We start from the raw sequence: 23732 nt of genomic DNA on the forward strand, positions 1-23732 counted from the left end.
TTTTCCCCATTCCTTTACAATAACAAGGAAATAGTATGCTGGTTGTAGACACTGGCATGATGCCGGTTTATAACCCCAATGTTACTACAAGAGCAGAGAAGCAAAAGGCTTGGTTTTTAAATAGAAAATCTGACTCATTTTCTGTGTGAAATTTGATTGAAATGGTACAAAGCCACGTATACTAAGTTGTTCTAGTTTTTCACAACAGCCACAATGTGAAATCAAATTGTTCTGAGCATCCACATTTACATTTGAATCTGAATGCTTTGTGTTCAGTGAAAAAAGTAGAACAAATACAACACAGAGTCTCTGATGCTAGGTCTCATCTTTGTTACATGTAAACATAATGGGTATGAAGAGTGGTGTCCATTGGCTTCTCTTAGAAATTATAGATAAAATGCCTAATTTCACTAACATCTTATGAGTTTTTTAAAGCTGATGTTCACCAAAATGAGGCAAACAAATTCATACAATTTAATTTCAAGGTTTTATTGAAAGGTGCACTTGCTGCTTACAAAATACAATGACACTTTTTATAATTACAACACTTTTTCTTTCACACTGAATGCTTCCTTTTGCATTCTCATTCTCTCCCAATCTAGTATGTACAGATGGCAAAGGCACAAGAGGAAGTTTTAACAAGTGTGGTCACTTACAAATCCAAAGTAGCTGCAGGAAACATCCTGCCAGTTTGTTTTAACAAGCAGGCTGTAATGAGGTAGATGTGTGAAGGCATCCTGGATTACACCTGGATGAAGAAAGAGTCCTTACATCTGTTTATTTGTAAATATTACAGTAATTCTGCTTAATATCTCTGGGCCTTTCCATGCAGATACAATTGTAATGCATCATATTGAATCCTGGGGCTTTTTGGTTGAAGGCACCAGAGGAACTCTAGCTGTGAACCTTTCAATGCCCCTTCTTAAATTGCAAATCCCAGGATTCCATAGGCTATCATGGTGCTTAAAGTGGATGATAGCACTATAATTACAAAGTGGGAAAGGGCCCTCAGTCATGAGTGAAATGCAGTTACAGAGTAATGAGAAAGTCTTAAAGTGTTGGAGGTGTAACAATTTTTCCAGAGGTTTTTAGCTGGTCAGATTTAGCATAACAGGGAAAAGTGCCTATTGCAAGAACTGAGATGATACTACACATTTTAATACACGGTGCTGAATAACACAGGTAAGTTAATACAGTACTGTTGTCAATGTTCAGATAACCACAAAGCTAACTCTAGCTTCCCCAGCTCAGCATTCAACCTGAGTTAAAAATGGGCTGGTTCACCATGGAGGAAGAAATCTTGGCTATGTTCCATTTGCATCAGCATCAAAAAGTATTTTCTGGTAGAACTTCCTTCACATACAATTTACTATCAACTAGGAACATTTTAAACTGAAAAATGGCATTCCATTAGTTAATACTTTCTCTGAGGTGCAGTACTAAAATCAGTGATAAAAAAATCGCTGATTTTTTACGCCTAATGGCTTTCTACAAATCAATCACTAAACTGCTGCCTAAAAACCACTACCATGTTTACAAAAACGTGTTAGGAAAATATTGCCTCTTCCACTTTCAGCTACAAAGGCTTTGAGATAATTATAGCCACATGCAAACAAGGATTAGATCCTAATTAAGATAACCCAAGAAAAGACCTGCTGAAATTATTGAGAGTGAAGTCCTCACAACTAATTTGACCCAGTGATTTCAATGAACTCAACCCAACCTCTCTCTCTCTCTCCCCCCCCCCCCCCCCCAATATACATCTCCCAACTCAGATTGTATGTCTGCTTCTATTTTAAGATGTTGCCAACATTCTCAACTGGTGTGTGTCCTACAATCTGAACTAAGCTTATTTTTGTCTAGTTTCTTTATAAAAGAAATAATTGTCCTTGCAAAGAGTGCTTTGCTAGAATTTGGAAGTGATTGTGTCTTCTCATATTAAAATAATCCCGAGCATTCTTTATGTAATATCTTAGTGCTGTGCAAATGCACTACATATATTGAACATTTCATTTTAGCGAACATGTATCGATTCTCTTTCGTATTCAATGCTGACATAGAAGTTGAATAATAGTTTCAAACTTCTATAGCGGATCATTGATTCAAGCAGCTATAGCATTCCAGATAAAGTCTATTTTTTTGTTGCTTTCTTCCAATATAATTTTTAAAAATACCGTGGGCCACATCTAAACAAGCAAGCCTCAGAGCGCTAGGAGTGCTCTAACCTCTAATGTACTATGCACACAATTTTATATTGCAAAAGTCAAAATCTGTATTACCGCGTCGGACTGCACTTATTCATTTTGAGCCAGTAACTAATTCATAAAGTGCTGTATAAAGCAGAAATGTTTTGAACCAAACAAATTTGTGGTAGGTTAGCATGAAACACTGGATTAGCTGCCATATCTATGTTTGAGATTGATGCATCATTCTGTACATCTTCATTTTCTTCATCAGTGAATGTGCAGTAGAGTCCTATGAGTCAAAGGCACTCAATACGTGGTGACTATGGTCAGTGGCATTCAAAACAGTCTGCTTTAAATAAGATCTTAGCCCTCAAGGTTGTACCCGCGTTGGAGGTCAGTGATGCATCTTTTCTTCTTCAGAGCTGTCTGTAGCCAAAAAGAATAAGGAAACTCTCATTACAAGTACTAATTTAAGCAATACTGCTTACTAGACCCATATTAATTTTAAGACTGACAAAATGTTACAGCACAAAAATATCTGCATGACCTTTACTGCAATTTTATTCATTCTGAACAACTAGCTTTTTTTTTCTATATCCAGTCAATCATTCCCAACAGCCTTTCACAATATTTGGGACTTCAGTTCTTACCAGCCTCATAATTGGCCAGAAAAGCTGAGAATTGTAGCTCAAAATATCTGAAGGTTGCCAAATTAAGACAGGCAGGAATGAGCTGTGTTTCCTTTTATGCTAAAATATTATTCAAAAAATTACAATAGTGCAATTGCTATATTCTTGGGAAAACATAAGCAGAGGTACTTCTTATCAAATTGTGGGTCATTCTACCTTACAGGGTAAGGACAGTTAAGGATTCTACAGAAATCATGAACAGCATGTCTCTGAAGAGGACTTGTATGCTAAGACCCAAACCACAAAGCATAATTTTGAAAAATCACTCACCTTTTAGAGACCACTTTCGGGGATAGTGGGAAGATGGGCTATTCTATAGTAGCTGTGCTTTAGCTGCCTTGCTGTGCGACCAGACACTATCCACTTCAACTTCTGAACATTTGGTTTTGAGCACTTGCTTGAGGAATACTCTGAGAGGCATTTTGAGACAAGTTCCTTCCAAAGTGAGAGCTCTCTGCCACTTAGCTTGAAGGCAAATGTGAAAATAAAGGTCAATCAATACAACACAAAACCTTGAAGAAACATGCTGACAGCTAGATGCATGCCTATCCTTATGATATAAACTAGGCAGTCCTAGTTGATGCGAGCAATGTAACTGGCAGGTGATAATATACAGCATACGTTTATACTCGGCAAGCTTTCTAGGCCACCCTGTGCATTTATCAAGCTTCTACATATTTGATGTCCTTATTCAAACAGCATTAGTGGCCCTGAGAAATGTCTGAACAAGTTATTGCAAACATACTTTCAGCCTGAAGTAGTACTATATCTTGAAAGATTATCTCCAATGTACTATTCCTTTGAGCAAATAGGAACCACAGGATTTGTGAAATACCAGACACTCTAGGGAACAGTACCCATTTCATGTTAACCAACAAACCATTCTGCAAGCAGTAAGTATTTCCAGAAAAGTTGAATGGTGCCATAGATGGTTTAGTGCTTAGGGACGTGCAACACAAGACAGTTGGATATTAGGAAGCTCTATTGCATTGCATGTATTCAGTGAGGTACCGGTTTTTGTTTTAGGCTGTGAAGGAAAGGAAAGCTGGGGAGAGACATAAAGGAAAGGAAAAAGAGGGAGAGATACAAACACATTTTGGCTGAGCACTAAGATTTCCTGGCAGGGAGGGAAAGGAGAGGCCTCCTCGTAATTTGGGAGTTGTATGTAATATTGGATGTTATGCTGATCAAATGCAGGTGAAATCTTAGCAAATTAGAAGACAAAATTTCATATTCTAATAGATCAAAGCTTTCCAAAATGTGTGCCACAACACATTAGTGTGTCACGCAAACATAATGAAAAACCTTAGTAGTTATACATTTTTTTAAAAAAATCGTGCATCTATTTACATATTGCTACACATTGCTACTACACAAATCTTGGAAATATACGCTCTCGCTCTTTCTCACACACACCACACACACACACACACGAAAAGATTTCATGAGATATGCTGTATCCCCACAAAAAAATCTAATTATTACAAGTTATGTGTCTATCTTATCAGGGTTTGGTTTGACTTCCGGTTTGGTAGTAAAACTGAATTACTGTGTTGTAAAATAATGTGTGTCTAAAAAGTGTGTCACCAACATGAAATGTTTGGAAAACTCTAGTAGATGATCACTTGCTTTTTTTGTTTTCAAAGACTTACATGTTTTGGCTGCAAAGTCGTTGCACCGTCAAGAAACACTGAGGTTTTTAACAAAAGAAAGCTTTCCAGCAGAAGAAAATATTTTCTGGAGTTGCAAAATAGTAATTTTGAAGATGACGAAACTAGCAAAGTGATGCAATCTTACATAATTTCTCAATGTGTTTTAAGTATAGCCTACCTTGGAATATGTTCGAAGGCTTTCTATCATTTCCACCAGCTCCAGAAGCTTTTCTTCTTCAACGTTGAGGGCCATTATTGAAAGAGCCAACACCGACGGCTGAGAAACAGACAGTGCAATTGAAATTAAATGATCAACCAGTTCTGTCAAGCTCCAGCAGAATTCTTGAAAGCGCTGGTCGGGATTCTTACCTTTGCTTTAGAAAGAATAAGCCTGCAGTGGCATGCCTTCAGCTGGGCTTCCAGTCTCTCTAAATTAAGGTAACTTTTCCTGTGAGAAAAACATGGCCTGGTTCAATTGCTTGCAAGAATAGAATACTTTTGATAACTTTAGTACTAATTCACTGAATTAAGTCTCCAAGTAGCCATCAAGATTTTCAATATGTGCCCTAATGTTTTGCTATCTGATTAAAAAATAGCATTTAGTCATTGACTCGCACAAGGTATTTGGGAACTTTTAAAATCACCAATAATCCTTAAAATCAGATAGCGAAAAACTTTGGCAGAATTTTACGCTCATTTTCTGGTTGCAGATTTTATATCTAGTTAAATTGCTATCCTGCAACAATATATACATTGTTCCCTCACTTATCACAGGCGTTATGTTCCAGGACCACCCACAATAAGTGAAAATCTGCAAAGTAGGGACGTTATATTTATTTTAATATTTATACATTATTTTTGTTGTTATACACTATTTTAAGTTTTTATCAACCAATCGTGTGTTGATAAATTGCCTCCTTCTCCTCCCATTGCCACTTCGGCTCCCTTTCTCTCCCTTTGGCTTCTCCTTCCTCCCTTCCTTAGGCTGTAAATTGTAATTTTTTATGATTTATAATATTCTAGAGTTTATTGAAAAACCGAGAAACAGCGAATCCACAAAAAGCGAACCACGAAGTAGTGAGGAAACACTATTTGCAATATAACTCATGGGAATTGTTCTCCAGCTCCATGCTTCCCAACTTCCTTAAAGTAATAGCTAATACTAAATTCATTCTGAAAGAGAGACTCACCTTTCACAACTTAGGCTACCATGTAGGATTGAATGGAAAAGTTGCAGAAAATGGAAGGCGGTTGTTGCCTTCACTTTCCTACAAAGCTTCTCCAGAAGAATCGCCTCCATCCTCATGAGGTCTGAAATGGTGAATTGATACTGGCTGATTCTGATTAAGTCTGTGGCTAGTGGAACATTTCTCTCTTCTTGGGTCACTTTCACAGCCAGGTAGAAGCAACTTAGCCCAACACATCCCAAGTGTTTCGGCTGCACCTAGAAGATAAAGGGACATGAGAGCTGAAGGTTTTTTCAAGGACAATTATGTGCAACTTTAACTGTTTTACAATATCTCACAACACTAAAAAACAGATTCTTAGAGTTAATTCCACTAAATGCAATAGGAACTTTGACTCAATATCATAGGATTGTTAAAGTACAGCAGTTTCTTTTTATACATAGTCTAAAAGTCAGCTAACCATGCCATTCTTAAGTTTTCATTATACTTCAACATGCTGGTTGAGTAACAGGTGTTTTCAACATTTTGGGTTAGATTCACTTAGTCTTGCAGTGTAAGAATGTCATAAAAATCAACAGAAAGTTAGTCATGGCTAATGTTAAATGCCATTGAGTTCACTGGATTTGCTATGTAAATATTTCCCCAGGCAAATGCATGTACCATTAACATTTAATTGAGGTTTATAATGTGCCACATTGTTTTGGAAATATAAACTTTTCTTAATGTTCAACATTCTGACCAGGTATCTGCCATTATATAGATGCCTTAATCCTTTGCGACTATTGATAAAACCACTGCAAGAATAGTGTGTGCTTAACATGTAACACTGAGTTGCTCAAGTGATATTTTTCAAAAATGTATCAGATGAATGCAATTGAGGATGATTCTGGTTACTTTAAACACTCTGTGCTGGGCAGAACCATCTTTGCCAGGAGTTTAAATAATTTCACAGTCTCCTTATGTGGCCCCATCAGGCCAAGACACACCGACAGAAGTATCCTTTACAGAAAATCTCTTTATTCTTTTCCCAACAACCCAGTGAAATCTGGTAATTTACAGTAGGTACTAATTACATACCATGAGGCAAGCTGCTTATGTACAATCAGGTTTTTCAACAGGACATCTATCACAAAGACCACCTTCCAGTTTTATGCCAAGATAGGTGGTCAGACTAAAGATCAAATGCAGCATCATTTAAGGCTGAAGTGTTTTTGAAGCAGTTCACCCAGGTTCCCACTGTGATCCTGTCATACTTTAAAGGAAAAGGCATACAAAAATACTCAGCAGTAGTTGACATTTGAGCTGAAATCAAGCACTGGCACACAATATGCCAACTTCTAGAGTTATCTGTCTGGAGATTCTCATTGTAGTCAGCTCTTCCGCCACTGTCAGTTTAGTGTTGGAAATTGTTCAAATAGCCTTTTTAGGAGACCTGTGATTAATATGTCTGCTGCATAGCCTGTATCCAAGAATGGTCTTTCAGCTCTCCATTTCCACCTCAATTCCCAGAAGCCAGTGTCAGCATAGCAGTGATCCAGAATTATGGGAGTTGTAATCTAAAGTATCTGAAAAGTGAAAGGTTGTCCCCTTCTGCTGTAATACCTCTTCCTCTTGAACAGAGAGATGTTAAAAAGCAAATTGAAATGCTGGTCCAGAAAACCGTTAAGGTTACCAGCAATTATTGACTCCATACACCCTTCCAGGTCAGCCAGCAAATGAGAACCTTAGCCATGTGTGATGACAGATAATCCAAATCAAAGTTAGTGCACATTCCATTCAATATTATGCATTTCGGTGTTCACAACCAAGCTGTACTTGTATACCTATTTTTAAGAAAACTAGAAGCGTGATTTTTCAGACACTGTACTTTATTAGTGTTCCATGGGGAATTTATCCAATACTTCTTGAAAGAGACAGAGGACATGATTTTGAAAAACCCAAGCCTTGATTCCAGTTAATAGGATTGATTTACACAGCATAACTGCACACAAGATGATAAATCAACACTGCACTGAATGCAAGTCTCCCCAGCAGCTGAAGTCTTAGAAACCCATATATCTGAGAAGCCTTATACAAAAGCAGAGATAAATTGGCTTATAAAATAGTAATCTAAAGACCTACCTTCATTTTTGATAAAAACCTGTCCAAGAAATTCACAGCAAGAGAAAATGTCTCTGTACCAAAGCCAAAGAACTGAATTAAACTAAGGAGGTCCTTCACTTCAAAGTCTCTCAATCTCGCAGTCATTCGAAGCCCGTTATCATGAGCAGATTCAATTATTCTTAGGCCAGAAAACTTTGGCTGACATTTTAACTCCTGTTCCAGTAACACATTCAGCTGATGCAGCAGTTCTTGAGCTTCACTTGTGGCAAATGTTTCGATCATCTGAAATACAAGACTTGGTTTAGAATAATTGCCTACAGCGAAGCATGTACATGTCAAGCCGCATGAGAATCATATTCGATTCTGCCATCAAGTTTCAAGGCAACTAACAAGAGAATAGAACAACCATTCTGCAAACCTATGCCCTCCAGATATTCCAGGCTACAATCCCTATCATCCCCAGCCAATATGGCTCTAGTTTGCTTCGGGTTGAGAAGAGCGGGATATAAATGTAGGAAATAAATAAATAAATGGTCCAACATATATGCAACAGAACATCAATGCTGTAGATTAGTGTGGTTCTCAACCTGGGGTCCCCAGATGCATTTGGCCTATAACTCCCAGAAATCCCAGCCAGTTTACCAGCTGTTAGGATTTCTGGGAGCTGAAGGCTAATAACATCTGGGGACCTCAGGTTGAGAACCACTGCTATAGAGCCAGAATGCTGGGAGTTACAGCTCAACAGGTGAAAAGCAAAAAGATTTCTTTTCTTGCTGTAGAAATGTCACCCAAAGGTGGCAATACCTGTTTTATTGGGTTTCCAGATTTGCTTTCCAAAGCCAGAGTGACCAAGATAATTCAAAAGGTGTGTGTGTGGGGGGGAGGGGGGGGTGAAAAGAGAACTGATAAAAGTTCATTGGTGGACTGGCAAAAGCCTTCAAATAGCACCATTATTCAGTTGGTGCAGCTTCTGTAGATGGCTAGGAAGGTACATGGGTGCATGAACGGGGTAGAACTGGTGCAATTTGACTCAATTTTAATTGTGATGGTTCAATGCTATGAAATCAAAAGAGCTGTAGTTTTACAAGGCTTTTAGGTCAGGTTCTTAATTAATTTTAGATTGTACTAAATTAGTAAAGTTCACAGCGGAGGCTAGAAATGGAAATGGAGATAGGGTTTACAAAGGATTGAATATTTGCCTTTTCGTCTGCTGAAATCTGCTCCAAGTCCTCTTGGAGAGATAGGATGGAACACAAATAAAGATGATGATGATGATTATTATTATTATTGTTGTTGTTGTTTTTCTCTGCCAAATTGTGTCATCAAACTTCAACCCCCAGGATTCCATTGTATCACGCTATGGCATTTAAAAGAGTGTTAAAGTGCATTAACTCTACAGGGCAGATGTGCCCTCAGGACAGAAGTAACTATTCTAACAGCCTTGCCTCAAACTATTCTAGCACCTGCTCAGAAACGGCTTCCATGTTAAGTATTACAATGGCATCCTACATTTGTATTTGTAATGCAGCCTCCAAGGAAGTTTTCAATCGAATTAAAGGGAGTATACATTTAAGATCATCACTCTTTGACAAACAGGTTATATGGCTCCAAAATTTCAAGAAATATGAAGAGTGCTCACATCATAAAGAAGTGTGTTTACACCAGTGGTTCTCAACTTGTGGGTCCCCAGATGTTTTGGTCTTCAACTACCAGAAATCCTAACAGCTGGTAAACTGACTGGAATTTCTGGGAGTTGTAGGCCAAAACACCTGGGGACCCACAGGTTGAGAAACACTGGTTTACACTTTCACTCTATGCAACTATAGAGCTATGACTCCACTTCAACTACCACGGCAACCTTCTATGGAATCCTGAAATTTGAAGTCTAGAAAAGGACATTTATGATTCTCAGCCCGAAATTTTCCAGGAATTATGAAGGAACAGAGCGAGCCGTCCCGAGGTAATTTTGGGGAGTAGGCAACCAGAATTTTGGCGCGCCCCACCCCCCAAATAAATCGCTGAAAAATACCGCTGGCGGCGGCAGCCCACTGGGGAGCACACACGCTCAGCCACCCGTCCGCGGGGGCGACTGGAAGGCCCACACACGCACACAGGCCCATCGCCCAAAAAGCATGGTCGATGGGCCTGTGGGCGTGCGCAGGCTTTCCAATCGACCCCACGGACACGGAAGGCCGCGCGGAGCGATTGCTTTGGCCTGGCGCCAAAGCAATACAGGTAAAAACATAGATACGTAAAACTGTTAAAACCATAATATGTATTCCACATGATTCTACTGATGGAGTAAATGAACCCAACATTCAAGAGGTTGAATTCAAAAATCCAAAACACTTCCCAAATCCAAAACTGTTCTCAAGGGTGGGCTAAGATAGCGGCGTCTTTGCTTACACACAAACCTTGCTTTGTGCATATTATTTTTGTGTTTAGACTTATATGTCATTCCTAATACATTGCATTATGTATGTACAGATATTCCAAAAACTAAAATACTTCTGGTACCAAGTACAGTGGCCTCTCAGCTAACTGGATTGGTAGATGCCGGATAATACAGTAGTAGTTTCTAGCTGCTTGAAAGTTGCTATTAAAATAGGCCTAACTAATACTACACTTCATACTATATCATACTGTAATCATCATTATCTTAGCTTGATATTAATATTGAAATACAGTCATTGAACGCAAAGCAAGACAAATAATGACAAACCTAACGTAAACTTAGGTTAAAAGTAAAGGGTTTCCCTTGACATTAAGTCTAGTCATGTTCGACGCTACTCATCTCCATTAAGCCGAAGAGCCGGCGTTGTCCATAGACACCTCCTAGGCCATGTTGCCGGCATGACTGCATGGAGCTTCATTGCCTTCCCACTGGAGCGGTACCTATTGATCTTCTCACATTTGCATGTTTTTGAACTGTTAGGTTGGCAGAAGCTGGGCTAACAGCGGGAGCTCACCCCTCCCCAGATTCGAACCACCGACTTTTCGGTCAGCAAGTTCAGCAGCTCAGCGGACAAACTTAGATATCCGCTAACCAGTGGTTCTCAACCTGAGATTCCCAGATGTTTTTGGCCTACAACTCCCAGAAATTTCAGCCAGTTTTACCAGCTGTTAGGATTTCTTAGAGTTGGAGGCCAAAAACATCTGGGGACCTCAGGTTGCAAACCACTGCGCTAAATATTTATTTTATTTTACTTTTAAGTACTATTTCTTTGATTTTTTTGAAGGTTGATTGAGTTCTGGTTAACTGAAAGTCTACTCTATTCCAAAACAAGGGACACTAAATAAATAAAGTGAAATAATAATAATAATAATAATAATTGAAGTATTAAATCCTATATATAAGATTTGCTGTCACTACAGTAGTCCCTCCACTTTTTGCACTGGATTCCAATTTTTGGACCTAGAGATTCTGCTTCTGCGGGTGCCCAACTCAAAGTATGAGTGCATCTGTACTATAGAGTTAACGCAGTTTGACACCACTTTAGCTGCCCTGGCTCAGGGCCATGGAATCCTGGGAGCTGTAGTTTGGTGAAGCACCAGCCCTCTTTGGCAGAGAAGGCTAAGAGCCTTGGAAAACTGCAGACCCCGGGATGCCACCGAGCCATGGCAGTGAAAGTGGTGTCAAACCGCTTTAATCCTGCAGTGTAGAAGATGCCCGCCAGGAGTAGCGCCTGCCGAAGCCTTGGGCTCTCCCCCAACTGCTGCGGCCCAAGGCGAGCAAAGACATGCCCGGACTTGCCCTCCTGGCCTTTTCTCCGCGCTGGAGTCCCAATTAGTCCCAATTGGGAGTCCCATGGGCGACCCATAGCCTCCCAGCACCTACCTTGTATTCCGCAGAAGGAGCAAAACAGCACTGAGTGGGAGCAAGGCTGGGCGTCTCCAGAATTAAGAATAATGATTTAATTTAAATCAAAATGAATACATGAATAGCACACACTGTGCAGATCATCTATATTACAAACAAGCAAAAACTCAGTTCATTTGGACTCTTCTTTTCGAAGCAAGCTGCTCTCAGTAATTGCCTGCCCTTCAAAAGTTTCTCCCATTCCTTTCTCTTTCCCATTCCAGCTCAATCTAGTCGCCGACCCGCAAGCTCCGCCCCCCGGCTTTTATCGCCGCCGCCATTGGCTTATTGCTCTGAGTACGTCAGAGGTGAAGCCTCAACTTCTCCAGCAGAGGCTTCAAAGGGAGGGCGGGATCATAGAGGAAAGGGGAGATTGTAAATTCACTACGCCCTCTAACTTCTGGTTTCCAATCGGTGCCGCAGGTTGTCTCTGTTCTGATGGTAGGATCGCAAAGCGCATGCGTCTATCACTTCAGTTCTGAGGCGCTCGTTTTGACATGCAGAACTCCTGAAGACTGTAGGCGCATCTGCACTGTAGAATAAATGCAGTTTGACACAACTTTAACCGCCATGACGACATGCCATGGAATCCTGGGAGTTGTAGTTTGGTGGAAAACCAGCATTCTCTGGCAGAGAAAGCTAAAAACTTTACAAAACGGCAACTCCCAGGATTCCAAGACATTGAGCCAGCACAGTTAAAGTGGTATCAAACTGCGTTTATTTTACAGTGTGGCTGCGCTATGTGCCCTCCAGTCACCTCTCTATTTATAGAGACCCCATTAATTTCATAGGGTTTTCTTACGCAAGGAAGACTCAAGAGATTGGGTTGTTTTGCGTTTTTTGGCCTGTATGGCCATGTTTCAGTAGCATTCTCTACATGGCCTTACAGCCCGAAAAACCGCGGCAACCCAGTGATTCCGACTATGAAAGCCTTTGACAATTCAAGAGATTGTTTTGCCAGTTCCTTCCTCTGAAATACAGCCGATGGCACCTGATATTCATTGGCAGTTTCCCATCCAAGTGCCAACCTGATAGACCCCATTTAGTTTCTAAGATCAGATGAGATCTGGTACCTTTAGAGCAGTGGTTCTCAACCTGTGGCTCCCCAGCTGTTTTGGTCTACAACTCCCAGAATTCCCAGCCAGTTTACAAGCTGTTAGAATTTCTGGGAGTTAAAGGCCAAAACATCTGGGGACCCACAGGTTGAGAACCACTGATCTATACTGTTCTAGGGAAGGGCCTAATGTTTTTGAACTACATATACCATAACCCCCAAGCATTAGCAGTGATTCTTAGGGCTGATGAGCATTACTGTTTTCTGTGTGTGTGTGTGTGTGTGTGTGTGAGGAGCAACTTGAGAAACTGCAAGTCACTTCTGGTGTGAGAGAATTGGCCATCTGCAAGGACGTTTCCCAGGGGACGCCCAGATGTTTTGATGTTTTTACCACCCTTGTGGGAGGCTTCTCTCATGTCCCTGCATGGAGCTGGAGCTGACAGTGGGAGCTCATCTGTGCGCTCGCTGGGTTGGATTCGAACCGGCAACCTTCAGGTCAGCAAACCCAATCTTCCAAGTCATCAGTCCTGCTGGCACAAGGATTTAATCCATTGCACCACTGGGGGTTAAACCCTTTCCCAGTAGTTGAAGGCCAAAACATCTGGGTACCCACAGGTTGACAATCACTGCTTTAGAGTATTTACTACCTGCAAACACTTAGATATTAAAAGCGTGCTTGAGCAAAACAGTTTCCAGCAAAAGGAGAGCTGGGAAGGGGCCAACCTAGCTCCCATGGAAGGGAGTTTACCACTGAAAAGGCTCCCTCCTGTGTCCTCACCAAACAGATCTGTGGTGCCGATAAGACGATCTAAGAATGGTTTTATACAGGGAGATTCAGTCTTTCAAATCAACTGGACCTAAGTGTTATAGGGCTTTATGGGTCATGTCCATCACTTTTAATTGTGCCTTTCAACTGACCAGGAGCACCTCTGTCTTCCCTGGATTAAGTTTCAACTTGTTGGCCCAGTACATTAGTGACAACAGACATTTGTTCAGACCCATGGAACCTGTGGGAGAAAGAGAGAGAGAGAGAGAGAGAGAGAGAGAGAGAGAGAGAGAGAGAGAGAGTTGGTATCTTCAACACACTGGTGACACTGAAATCCAAAACTCTAGATAATATTTCAGTTCTTTCATGTAGAAGATGCACAGCACAGGGGACAAAAACAAACCAGGAGGGACTCCACAAGCTCTGTTTCAGGGCATCAAACAGGAATTCCCTAGCATCACTTTCTGAGTTCTCCCTCCAGGAAGGAGGGGAACTATTGCCATTAAGTCCCAGCTCAGAAGGAGACCATGAAAGATGATATTAAAATTGCTGAGAAGTGCAGCAGAATCAACAAAGACATACTCCTCTATCCACCATACAGTTCATTCACCAAGTTGACCAAAACTCCCTCTGTCCAATAGTCAAGTCTGAAGCCAGATTGAAATGTATCATAATCCATTTCACTCAGGAACCCCTGAAGCCAGGAGGCCATCATACTCAGGATAGGGATATTGACACGTGCCTGTAGCTCTCTAGTATGAAGAGGCTTGAGAAGTTTTTTTTTCCAGTAACAACCTCAACACAGGACAGAAAGTTGCTATGTCATTCATTTTTGGACCTGGAGATTCTGCTTTTGTGGGTGCCCAACTCAAACTAAGGGTGTGTCTACATTGTAGAGTTAATGCAGTTTGACACAATTTTAATTGCCAAGGCTCAAAGCAACGAAATCCTGGAAACTGTAGTTTGGTGAAGCACCAGCCCTCTTTGGCAGAAAAAGCTAAAGATTTTGGAAAATTACTGCCCCCATGTTTCCATAGCATTTAGTCTTGGCAGTTAAAATCAAACTGCATTAATTCTACAGTGTAGATGCACCCTGTGTGTGATACCAGACAACAAGCTCACTGAATATAATAGGAATTTCCCTGTATGTTTTCTTGGCATTATTTGTTCAGAATGGATTTTGCGCTCGGAGGATGAGAGTGTGACTTTCCAAAGATCACCCAATGGGTTCATATGGCCAAGTGAGGATTCGAACCCTGGTCTCCAGAGTTGTAGTTCAATGCTCATGCTAGCCCTGGTGGTACATACTTCTGAGCAAAAAATGCATAGCATTGTCCTGTTAGTAATCTGAAACATTTGGAGAACCAGAGAAAGCAATCACTAGAAGCTGAACTTCTTTTTCAACTATAGCTGGCATCTTGTGAAGGCATTTGGTTCGGCAAAATATGAAAGAATGCTGACAGCGCAAACGCTATTACAGACTGCGGTTCATTAGGGTTAAGCCGTAATTTCCCTCTTTGGAAGAGAATGACAGTTTCTTAGCTGTGTTCTGAAAATGAGGATTGACTAATAAGTTAAAAATGGATATAATCAAACAGCTGCAGTCTTAAAGTAGCAATTCTGTAACTAGCAGCTGTGATTGCATATAATTCTGTCTTTCAGCTGTTAAACACCATTTATGGCAGCTTTTCTTATGCCTCTGAGAACACCATTTGCATTGAAGGAGACTAGAATTGAGCACAATTAAGTTAAATGTTGTGCATACATTACCCATTTTACTTCCTGAACTGAATTTTGCCACAGATATTAATGTGTGCACATGCACGCGCACAGGGAGCAACAGTTGGGCCAATTAAGGTCAAATAAAAGAGCATATAATCATCATGTTTTATTGGTACTGGCCATAACGCTTTGGGTAGTTGTCTTGGAGAAGCGCCATTGTAATGAATGAGAGTGTGTTCTTGTGCAAGAAGAGCCCAAGACATTTTGCTGCTAGAAGCAAAACAGAAAATGGCACCCCCAAGTAAAGCTTTTAAAGCAGAATGTCTGACAAACATTTCTTTCCTTCTCTTGCAACATAACCTCCAGCACTGTCTAAATGAAACATGTGGTCAAGCGATATTGGAGTTGTGGTCACTATGGGAGAAAAGTTATTTACAAGGAAGTTAACACAGAAGTTAGGAGAGGCTGCAGCAGTTTGTTTTTTCCCGAGCTGATTAGAAAGGGCAAGTTTCCACACCCTCCTCTATTCTCTTCCCTGTTGAGATAATTGAGTTCAAAATATGTTTGTATTTTGAACTCAGTTTGCAGCAATTCAATTAATCAGAGAAGACAGCAAGAAAGTGAAAGCAGAAGAGAAAAAATGGGCCATTTTTAATGTGTGCCTTCAAGTTGTTTTTGATCTATGGCAAATCACAGGTTACAGCTAAGATTTTTTTCAGAGGAGTCATGATTTTCTCTGAAAGCTGGGCTTGCCCAAAGTCACCAAGTGTGTTTCCATGCCTGAATAGTGATTTAAACTCTGTTCTCTAGAGTTGTGATCCAATGCTCAAACCATTACACCATACTGGCTCTCAAAAAACGAATAAGATTATCCTAGTAGCAACCTGAGCAGCTGGAAAACCAGTAAAGAAAATCACTACAAGTTGAATTTCTTTGAAAAAAACACATGGTAGGGGATTATCCTATATACTCATGAATAAATCTAGAAATTGTAGTCAAAAATCACCACCTAAAATCTGAGTTGACTTATCCATGGGCCAATGTTGGTACTTTACCTTAACACATAAAAAACCAGGAACCATCGGCTTCTCTGAGTGCAGTGGCAAAAGGCAAGAGCTCAGGCCACCCTGGAAGAACCTAAAAGAAGCACCAATCCCCTCTACCGTCCCCTATTCTCTCACTATATATATGCCCTCTACTATACCCATGGCATCGCTTCTGGCCTTTTTGTATGCCTAGAAAGGGAAATGCAAGAGGCACCTGAGCCAGCATTGGTGCTTTCCCTTCTCTGCAGAATGACCCTCCATGGGTTGTACAAAAATCCATAATTTTGGCCCCCAAATCTGCCCTTGAATCATATACAAGTGAAGGGGCAAAGATGCAAAAATACTTCTCTTAATCCAAAGTCAAAAGCAGGAGCTCCTTCCAGTGGAGAGGGCAAGGAAGGACACCATGAAAGTTGGACCTTCAAACTGCAAAAAAGCTATTTATTGCGTGGCCATAGCAATAACGACAAAATAATGCATACAGCAATGCAATCAAAGTATTTGTTGCAACCTGAAAATAGGTTGCAATGCTTTTTATCACTTTTACAGAAAGTAGAAAACATATTCTTATTGGTTCTCAAAGATCAATTACCCTATTCTAATATTGGCTACATCACAAGCATCTTAACTATCATGCAATTCCATTGGTTTTCTTTGTTGTAACAACATGTGACTCTTTAGACAATGGTGCTTTCATGTTTTCTGACCCTGATCACAGCACCTGCTTATCTACTTATGTTGCAAGCGTAAGTCCAACATGGCTGGGAAACCTAGGGAGTATTATCTAACCAGTTTAGTCCTGATCTAAAAGTAACTCCCTTTCTGCAACAACTTTTTTTTCCCAAACATCAGTGTTTTTCTCTCAAACATAGGCCACACTAAAGCCTTTTGCAAATTAGGTCAAATAGCATTCAATCAGAACATATGGGACTTATAGTCATTAGAAGTATCTCTGAAAATTCTCTTTTTAAACCACGTCTCCATCACAAGGTTGACTTGCACATGAATATACAGTAGAGTCTCTCTTATCCAATGTAAACGGGCCGGCAGAATGTTGGATAAACGAATATGTTGGATAATAAGGAGAGATTAAGTAAAAACCTATTAAACATTAAATTAGGTTATGATTTTACAAATTAAGCACCAAAACATCATGTTATACAACAAATTTGACAGAAAAAGTAGTTCAATATGCAGTAATGCTATGTAGTAATTACTGTATTTACAAATTTAGCACCAAAATATCATGATATATTGAAAACATTGACTACAAAAATGCGTTGGATAATCCAGAACGTTGGATAAGCGAGTGTTGGATAAGTGAGATTCTACTGTATACGGTAATTGGAACTGTCCCTGTTGAATTAGGACATCTCAAGGGTATGTTGCCATACAAATACAATAATGTTAAAAGCAAGGAATTGGCGATATCCTGCAATGGCAACAAGAATGTTACTTGAGATGGCCACCTCATCCTACGTAATGATAGGATCAATCTTGCTCTTGTGCAAATACTGTTCATTTTTCCTGGGACGTAAGAACTTTTCAAAGGATTGCACCCTGCTGGTGGAAATCAGGTTTCAAATACATGTTCCTTTAGTCCACATAACTTTTTATATTTAAAATTATCTTTGAGCTCACAAATTGCTATTTGATGTGTTCGAACCTCTTGGCAATTCACTGGATAGGATTTTTGTTCAGTGTGTAATCTGAACTGTTTGATTATTTTTCATTTGTGCATTGATTAGGAGCGACAGGCATGTTTTGCATTCTAAATGTATAATTATTTCCTAGTAATTGCATCTATGCAAATTATTGTTCTCTGTGATTAGTCGATCAAGCCATTGTTATTTCTGTGTCAGGGACAATTGTTTAAAGACTGAGAGCAGTTTATGCAGCAACTATAGCCCTTTTTTTCCTGGAATATCATTTCTATGACTACTAGTAATATTTAATCTACACCAATTATTTTGATAAAAAAGATTTTTTACTATCTGTAAAAAGCCTGGATGTGATACTTGGATGAACAAAGTTCTTTGAACATCTTGGACCTAAATCCAATTGTTAGACCTAACTTCAGTAGAACTAACACATCCACAGGAAACTGATAAAGCAAGACTTGTGTACTTTTTATTGATTCAATGGGTCTTCTTCAATTGGAATTAAATCTCTCTTAAGCCTCAGTTCCTAGCAAGCAAATACACAAGATCCTTAAGAAAAATAAATACCCATGCAATATTTCTTATAGATGCTTATTCATTATTGCACTTTGATATAAGTAGGTTTTTATGGATTTCACCATTGTAATAGATAGATAATGGATGGATAGATATAAACAGATAGAGGGAGAGGGAAATATCCAGACTAACAGATCGATGGAATAGACCCTCACTTGCTATTTTCTCTTTCTTTTAGGAGTGGGGGGGGGGACTTATAAAATTAAATTATTTATTTACTGATTAGATGTATTCCTTACATACAACCACTGGTTGTATGCCACCATATATTGAAATCATATTTACTGAAGTTAATGCCCCAGAAAAATTGCCAGGACCTAAGCAAGGCTAAGCATCGTTCTGTTAGGTGACCTTTATTTGTCCATAAAACATAATTTAACTGCTCACTAGATAGATACACATACTGTGTCTGATCAGTAGCTACTACTACTGAAGCAACTACTTTGTTCATAATCTGAGTATATAGGAACCCATATCCAGCTCAAATGAAATATGATAATGAGCACAAAACCAGATTCTGATTTCTACTCTCAGAACCCACTGTTGTGATGGGATTCATTCAATAGCTAACCAAACATACTTGTGAAATTAATATGAAGAAAAGTTGTAGCAGAAGCCCCAAGACTTCTAATTTGAAATAACTGCCATTTCAAGCTAGCAGGACCTAAGGCTAAGCTCCGCCCCCTCAGATCCTTAAAGCGGCAGTGCAGTAGATTGAGAGCCTTCTGATGGCATGACACTCCCCACCTAAAACTTACTAATAAGTTTCACCCCTTATTAATAACAAATTAATAACTAATACAAAAGATCAACTAATCTAAAACAGACTATAACTGCTCTAACTTGTAGATTCATCATCTGTTTATCTTCCTTCAGTGTTCCGTCCTTTAGCTCTTCTACAGTCTCTGTAGATTCATCTGAATGAAATGACACGATGAGGCATGTAGCTAAGCAGGAGCTAAGGCTAAGCTCCACCTCCTCAGATCCTTAAAGGGGCAGCGCAGTAGATTCAGAGCCTTCTGGTGGCATGACAGGGCCATTAAATCAATCGCTGAATGGTAGGACATTTGTTTGTTTAAACCAGTGGTTCTCAATCTGGGGTCCCCAGATGTTTTTGGCCTTCAACTCCCAAAAATCCTAACAGCTGGTAAACTGGCTGGGATCTCTCGTAGTTGCTGGCCAAAAACAGCTGGGGACCCCAGGTTGAGAACCACTGGTCTAAACTGAAACATGATGCCTTGGACATATCATGAAACTATGTGAGTCACTGTAAAAATGAGAAATGAAGGCAGCAGGACATGAGAGACCACACTATGGATGGCCCTGAGTCTATAAGACCTGAGCAGGGCAGCTGAAAACAGGGGCTCTTGGAGGCCTCTCTTTCATAGGGCCACCTGAAGTTGAAGTCAACTTGACAGCATGTAACAAGAATGATAGAGGGCCAGTGTACTGTAGTGAGCTTTGAATGATGACTCTGGGTACCAGAGTTCAACTCCTTGCTTAGCCATGGAAACCAAAGGAATGACCTTGGGTGAGTCACACACTTTCAACCCCAGAAAATCCCATTGTAGGTTCACCTTACAGTTACCATACGTCAGAAATGACTTGTAGATATAAAACAAACAACAATGACAAATACCATTATACAAATACCATTGATTCTAGTTGGAATGAACAATTAACCCCCCTGTGTGTTACTTCTGGAGGCATACCCACATTTTAACTTTCATTTAATTTCCATTGCTGTTTTCACTAGAATACAAGCTGCTGTTTAAATTCATTTTGGATAGAAAGTGGTTTGCCAGTTTAATGAAAGGAGTTGCTAAAACAAAATCTAGTCAGGGAGGGACGATGAAAGAGGGAGGCAGAATCCCACATGTGCATGCAAAAAGAGGTCAAGCATGGACATTAATATTTATGTCTCATCTTAGGCATCTATTATTTATTAGAGATTGGTAGCCAAGTGCTTTAACTAGAAACTAGTTTACCTTGCTCCCCAAGTGACTGTCAATGTTTCAGAGATTATTCCATGGCATGACTGACAGATTTCTTTCTTTCGGAAATGCTGGGAAAGTGGGTGGGATAGATGACTTAAAAATATAAATATGGGAGAAACACACTGAAATTAATCTCAACGTAGCTTCCCATTTTTAAAATTTACAATCAGATAGCAAAGCCTTCTGTGTTTACCTCTTCTCTTGTCACATTCCAAAATTATTCATAGAGAGAAAATGAGTAGAAGAATATCTTCAGTATATGACTTAAAAGCACAATGTATTTTAATAAAGAGCAGTCAGTAAGGGCCCTTTACATTATGAAGTTATGGTGTGATAAGTTCACTTTAACTGCCATGATTCCACCTCATTGAGTTTTGGAATCTGCTCTTTTGGAGTGGTATTTAATTTTCTCACATGGAGAACTTCTCTGGTGCCTCTGACCAAACTACAAAATCCAGGTTTCCAAAAGATGCAGCTGCAGCAATGAAAATAGAATCTTGAGGCTATAACTGTATGAAAGGGCCCTCAACCTGCATAGGAGTCAGGGATATCATATAGAATGGTAGAGAGGTACCCCAGTGTGTGAGACCAAATTTTGTTACATTAGGTACCACTTTTGGCCTTTTTAAATGCTTGGGTGGGGAAATTACAACACTGACAATGGGCAGGTGGCTGTTTGAAGTTGCTTTCCACTCTCCATGAAATGACCCTCAACTTATGTACGGGTCATATCAAAACCCATAATTCTGGTCCAGAAACTTGCCCTTGAATTATACATGAGGTTGACTTTTACATGAGTATCTACAGTAGTTCACACCTAGAACCCTAACATTTGCTGTGTTTGCATTTCATTGGTCACTTTGTCCTTTTACTTCGGATGGCTAACATGTATTTCTAAATGTTCAATTGAAGTTTTAAATTACTGAAATACTGGAAATTTCAGAACTGAAGGAAAATTGTGTTTGTGTTTTAGGGGGCAAAATCCATATTCATGGCACAATGGAGCAGCAAAAACCAAATATTCATTGGTTAAGAAAACTCTATGCAAATTATGGAGTTGCCCTTCATTGACAGATGACTTGAAGGCACACATACACACATACTTCTCAATTAGTGATGAGTAGATGTGTTCCCCAGAGCATTATTTCCTTAACAGAAAACTTGGCACCAGAGACAGGAATAAAATGAGAAAGCGTGGGATAGATTAGCAGTCCAACATGTTTCAGCAAACTTTTCATTCAAAACTAACAATATGTACTTGCAAAGCAAAACAATCAGGTCAGGTAAGTTGTGCATAATTAAACAAAAACATTTTGAACCTTTTAGGGACCTTTTAAAGGCTTCTCCCAAAACACCTCCAGGGATAATTGTTTCCAAACCTACACTTTCTTCTTTTTTTCCATTTTTAAGGCCAAACATAGTGCTCCATGTTGTTAGTTTTAAAAAACAGTACCTGGTGAGGCAGGTTCATCTGCACCACCCTTGTATCTCCTTTTTGTTGTCAGTGTATACTTAGTTTGAGATTCATCAACAATTTAAGATGGCTAGATAACACCATGCTATTGGTAAAAACTAACAAAGACTTGAAATAATCATGAAAAAAAGTCAAGAAAGAAAGTACAAAGGGAGATTTGCATTGGAAACAAAAATAATGAGCACAGATGATATACGTAACTTTAAATTAGACACTGAATATTGTTTGAGATTTGCCTTACCTTGCTCAATCTTCACATGGCTGGGACAATTATTTCGGATGCCAAATAGCCAATCTAGCTGATGCACTATTAATGCTGAAGGAACTGAGTTGTGGTAAGATTAAACCTGTGGCAGATCATACCAAATCGGAATGGAGATTGCAGTCAGGAAATTAGAAATCTAGGAGTGCAGCTACACTGTAGAATTAATGCAGTTTGATACCACTTTACTTGCCATGATTCCATACTATGGAATCATGGGAGTTGTCGTTTTACCTATTCTTCACTGTTCTCTGCCAAAGACTGCTGATTCCAGGATTCCATAGCATTGAGTCATTGAGGTTAAAATGATATCAAACTGCATCAATTCTACAGTGTAGATGTAACCTAGGACTTGGAAGGGCAGCAATGAAGTAACTAAACCAAATCCTGAAGTATAAAGAGACATCACTGAATACTAAAGTTAGAACTGTCCATGCCATTATCTTTCCCACATCTACATATGGTTGTGTGAAAGCTGAACAGTGAAGAAAGCTGATATCAAGAAAATCAACTCATTTCAAATGTGGTGCTGGAGAAGATTTCCACAGACACCATGGACTGCAAAAAAGAGTTGAATGAAGCTTGAACACTCTCTAGAAACCAAGATGATTAAACTGAGATTGTTGTACTATGAACATGACTATCGGCCTTATCACATTGGTTGCGGGAATCGTCACAGGTTGTGGGAAACCCGTTGCCTCATGCCCCACATTGCCCAGCTTCCCCTTTACTTCATCCCATGTGGGAAAGTGGCCAACACCCAACTTCCCCTGTTGATCCCTATGTGACACAAGAAGCCTCCTGTGTTGCGCTGCAGTGGCATATGCCAGTTCCTCTCCATTTGTGCCATGGAGCCCCGTTGGAGGTAGCTCAACATCATGGGATGGGAGCTCCGTGGGGCAAATGGAGAAGAATGCTGCCAATTTTAGCCCAGCAGGTATGGTCGTAGGAAGGGCAATAATGCTTGGTAAGGTGGAAAGAAGTAGGAAAAGAGGGAAACTGTAATCCAGATGGATACATTTATCAAGAAATTCACATTCCTGAATCTGCAAAACCCGAGGGAAAAATGTTGACTTGGAGGGCTGTTATTCATAAAAAAGGTAAAGGTTTCCCCTGATGTTAAGTCCAGTCATGTCTGACTCTGGGGGTTGGTGCTCATCTCCATTTCTAAGCTGAAGAGCCGGCATTTTCTGTAGACACCTCTAAGGTCATGTGGCCGGCATGACAGCATGGAGCGCTGTTACCTTCCCACCGGAGCGGTACCTATTGATCTACTCACATTGGCATGTTTTCGAACTGTTACCCTGTTTCCCCTAAAATAAGACATCCCCAGAAAAGAAGACCTAGTAGAGGTTTTGCTTAATTACTAAATATAAGGCCTCCCCCAAAAGTAAGACCTAACAAAGTTTTTGTTTGGAAGCATGCCTGCCGAACAGAACACCAGAGCATGTAGGATCGGTAAATATACGTACCATAGAGTGTTGTACATGGAAATATT

At 39.9% G+C, this 23732-nt stretch overlaps 1 protein-coding gene and 1 long non-coding RNA gene across 2 annotated transcripts in view; both read right to left on the bottom strand.

The window, feature by feature from the left end:
* Nucleotides 1-468: 468 nt before the first annotated feature.
* ccng1 (cyclin G1) lies at nucleotides 469-11952 on the bottom strand. The gene is made up of 7 exons (XM_003215118.4): nucleotides 11656-11952; nucleotides 7836-8099; nucleotides 5718-5971; nucleotides 4897-4975; nucleotides 4706-4804; nucleotides 3146-3340; nucleotides 469-2612 (listed from the first exon to the last, which is right to left on the bottom strand). Exons 2-6 carry the CDS (start codon nucleotides 8097-8099, stop codon nucleotides 3149-3151), a joined length of 888 nt encoding a protein of 295 aa, XP_003215166.1. The 5' UTR covers nucleotides 11656-11952; the 3' UTR covers nucleotides 469-2612; nucleotides 3146-3148.
* A 1397-nt stretch (nucleotides 11953-13349) lies between these two features.
* LOC134295826 (uncharacterized) overlaps nucleotides 13350-23732 on the bottom strand; it is a 36943-nt gene continuing 26560 nt past the window's right edge. The window contains exon 3 of the long non-coding RNA XR_010002424.1: nucleotides 13350-13737. This is a non-coding gene — a long non-coding RNA (uncharacterized LOC134295826). The remainder of the gene's footprint in view (nucleotides 13738-23732) is intronic.

Source organism: Anolis carolinensis, chromosome 2 (assembly GCF_035594765.1).
Source record: "Anolis carolinensis isolate JA03-04 chromosome 2, rAnoCar3.1.pri, whole genome shotgun sequence".
Classification (NCBI taxonomy): Eukaryota; Metazoa; Chordata; class Lepidosauria; order Squamata; family Dactyloidae; genus Anolis; species Anolis carolinensis.

Bases quoted from the DNA above. Each gene is read 5' to 3' on its own strand.
- ccng1 (XM_003215118.4), bottom strand. From the start codon at position 8,099: ATGATCGAAACATTTGCCACAAGTGAAGCTCAAGAACTGCTGCATCAG. The intron at 4,805-4,896 runs GTAAGAATCCCG...TCTGTTTCTCAG, and splicing joins TTATTCTTTCTAAAGCAAAG to CCGTCGGTGTTGGCTCTTTC. The intron at 3,341-4,705 runs GTAGGCTATACT...TTTGCCTTCAAG, and splicing joins GCCTTCGAACATATTCCAAG to CTAAGTGGCAGAGAGCTCTC.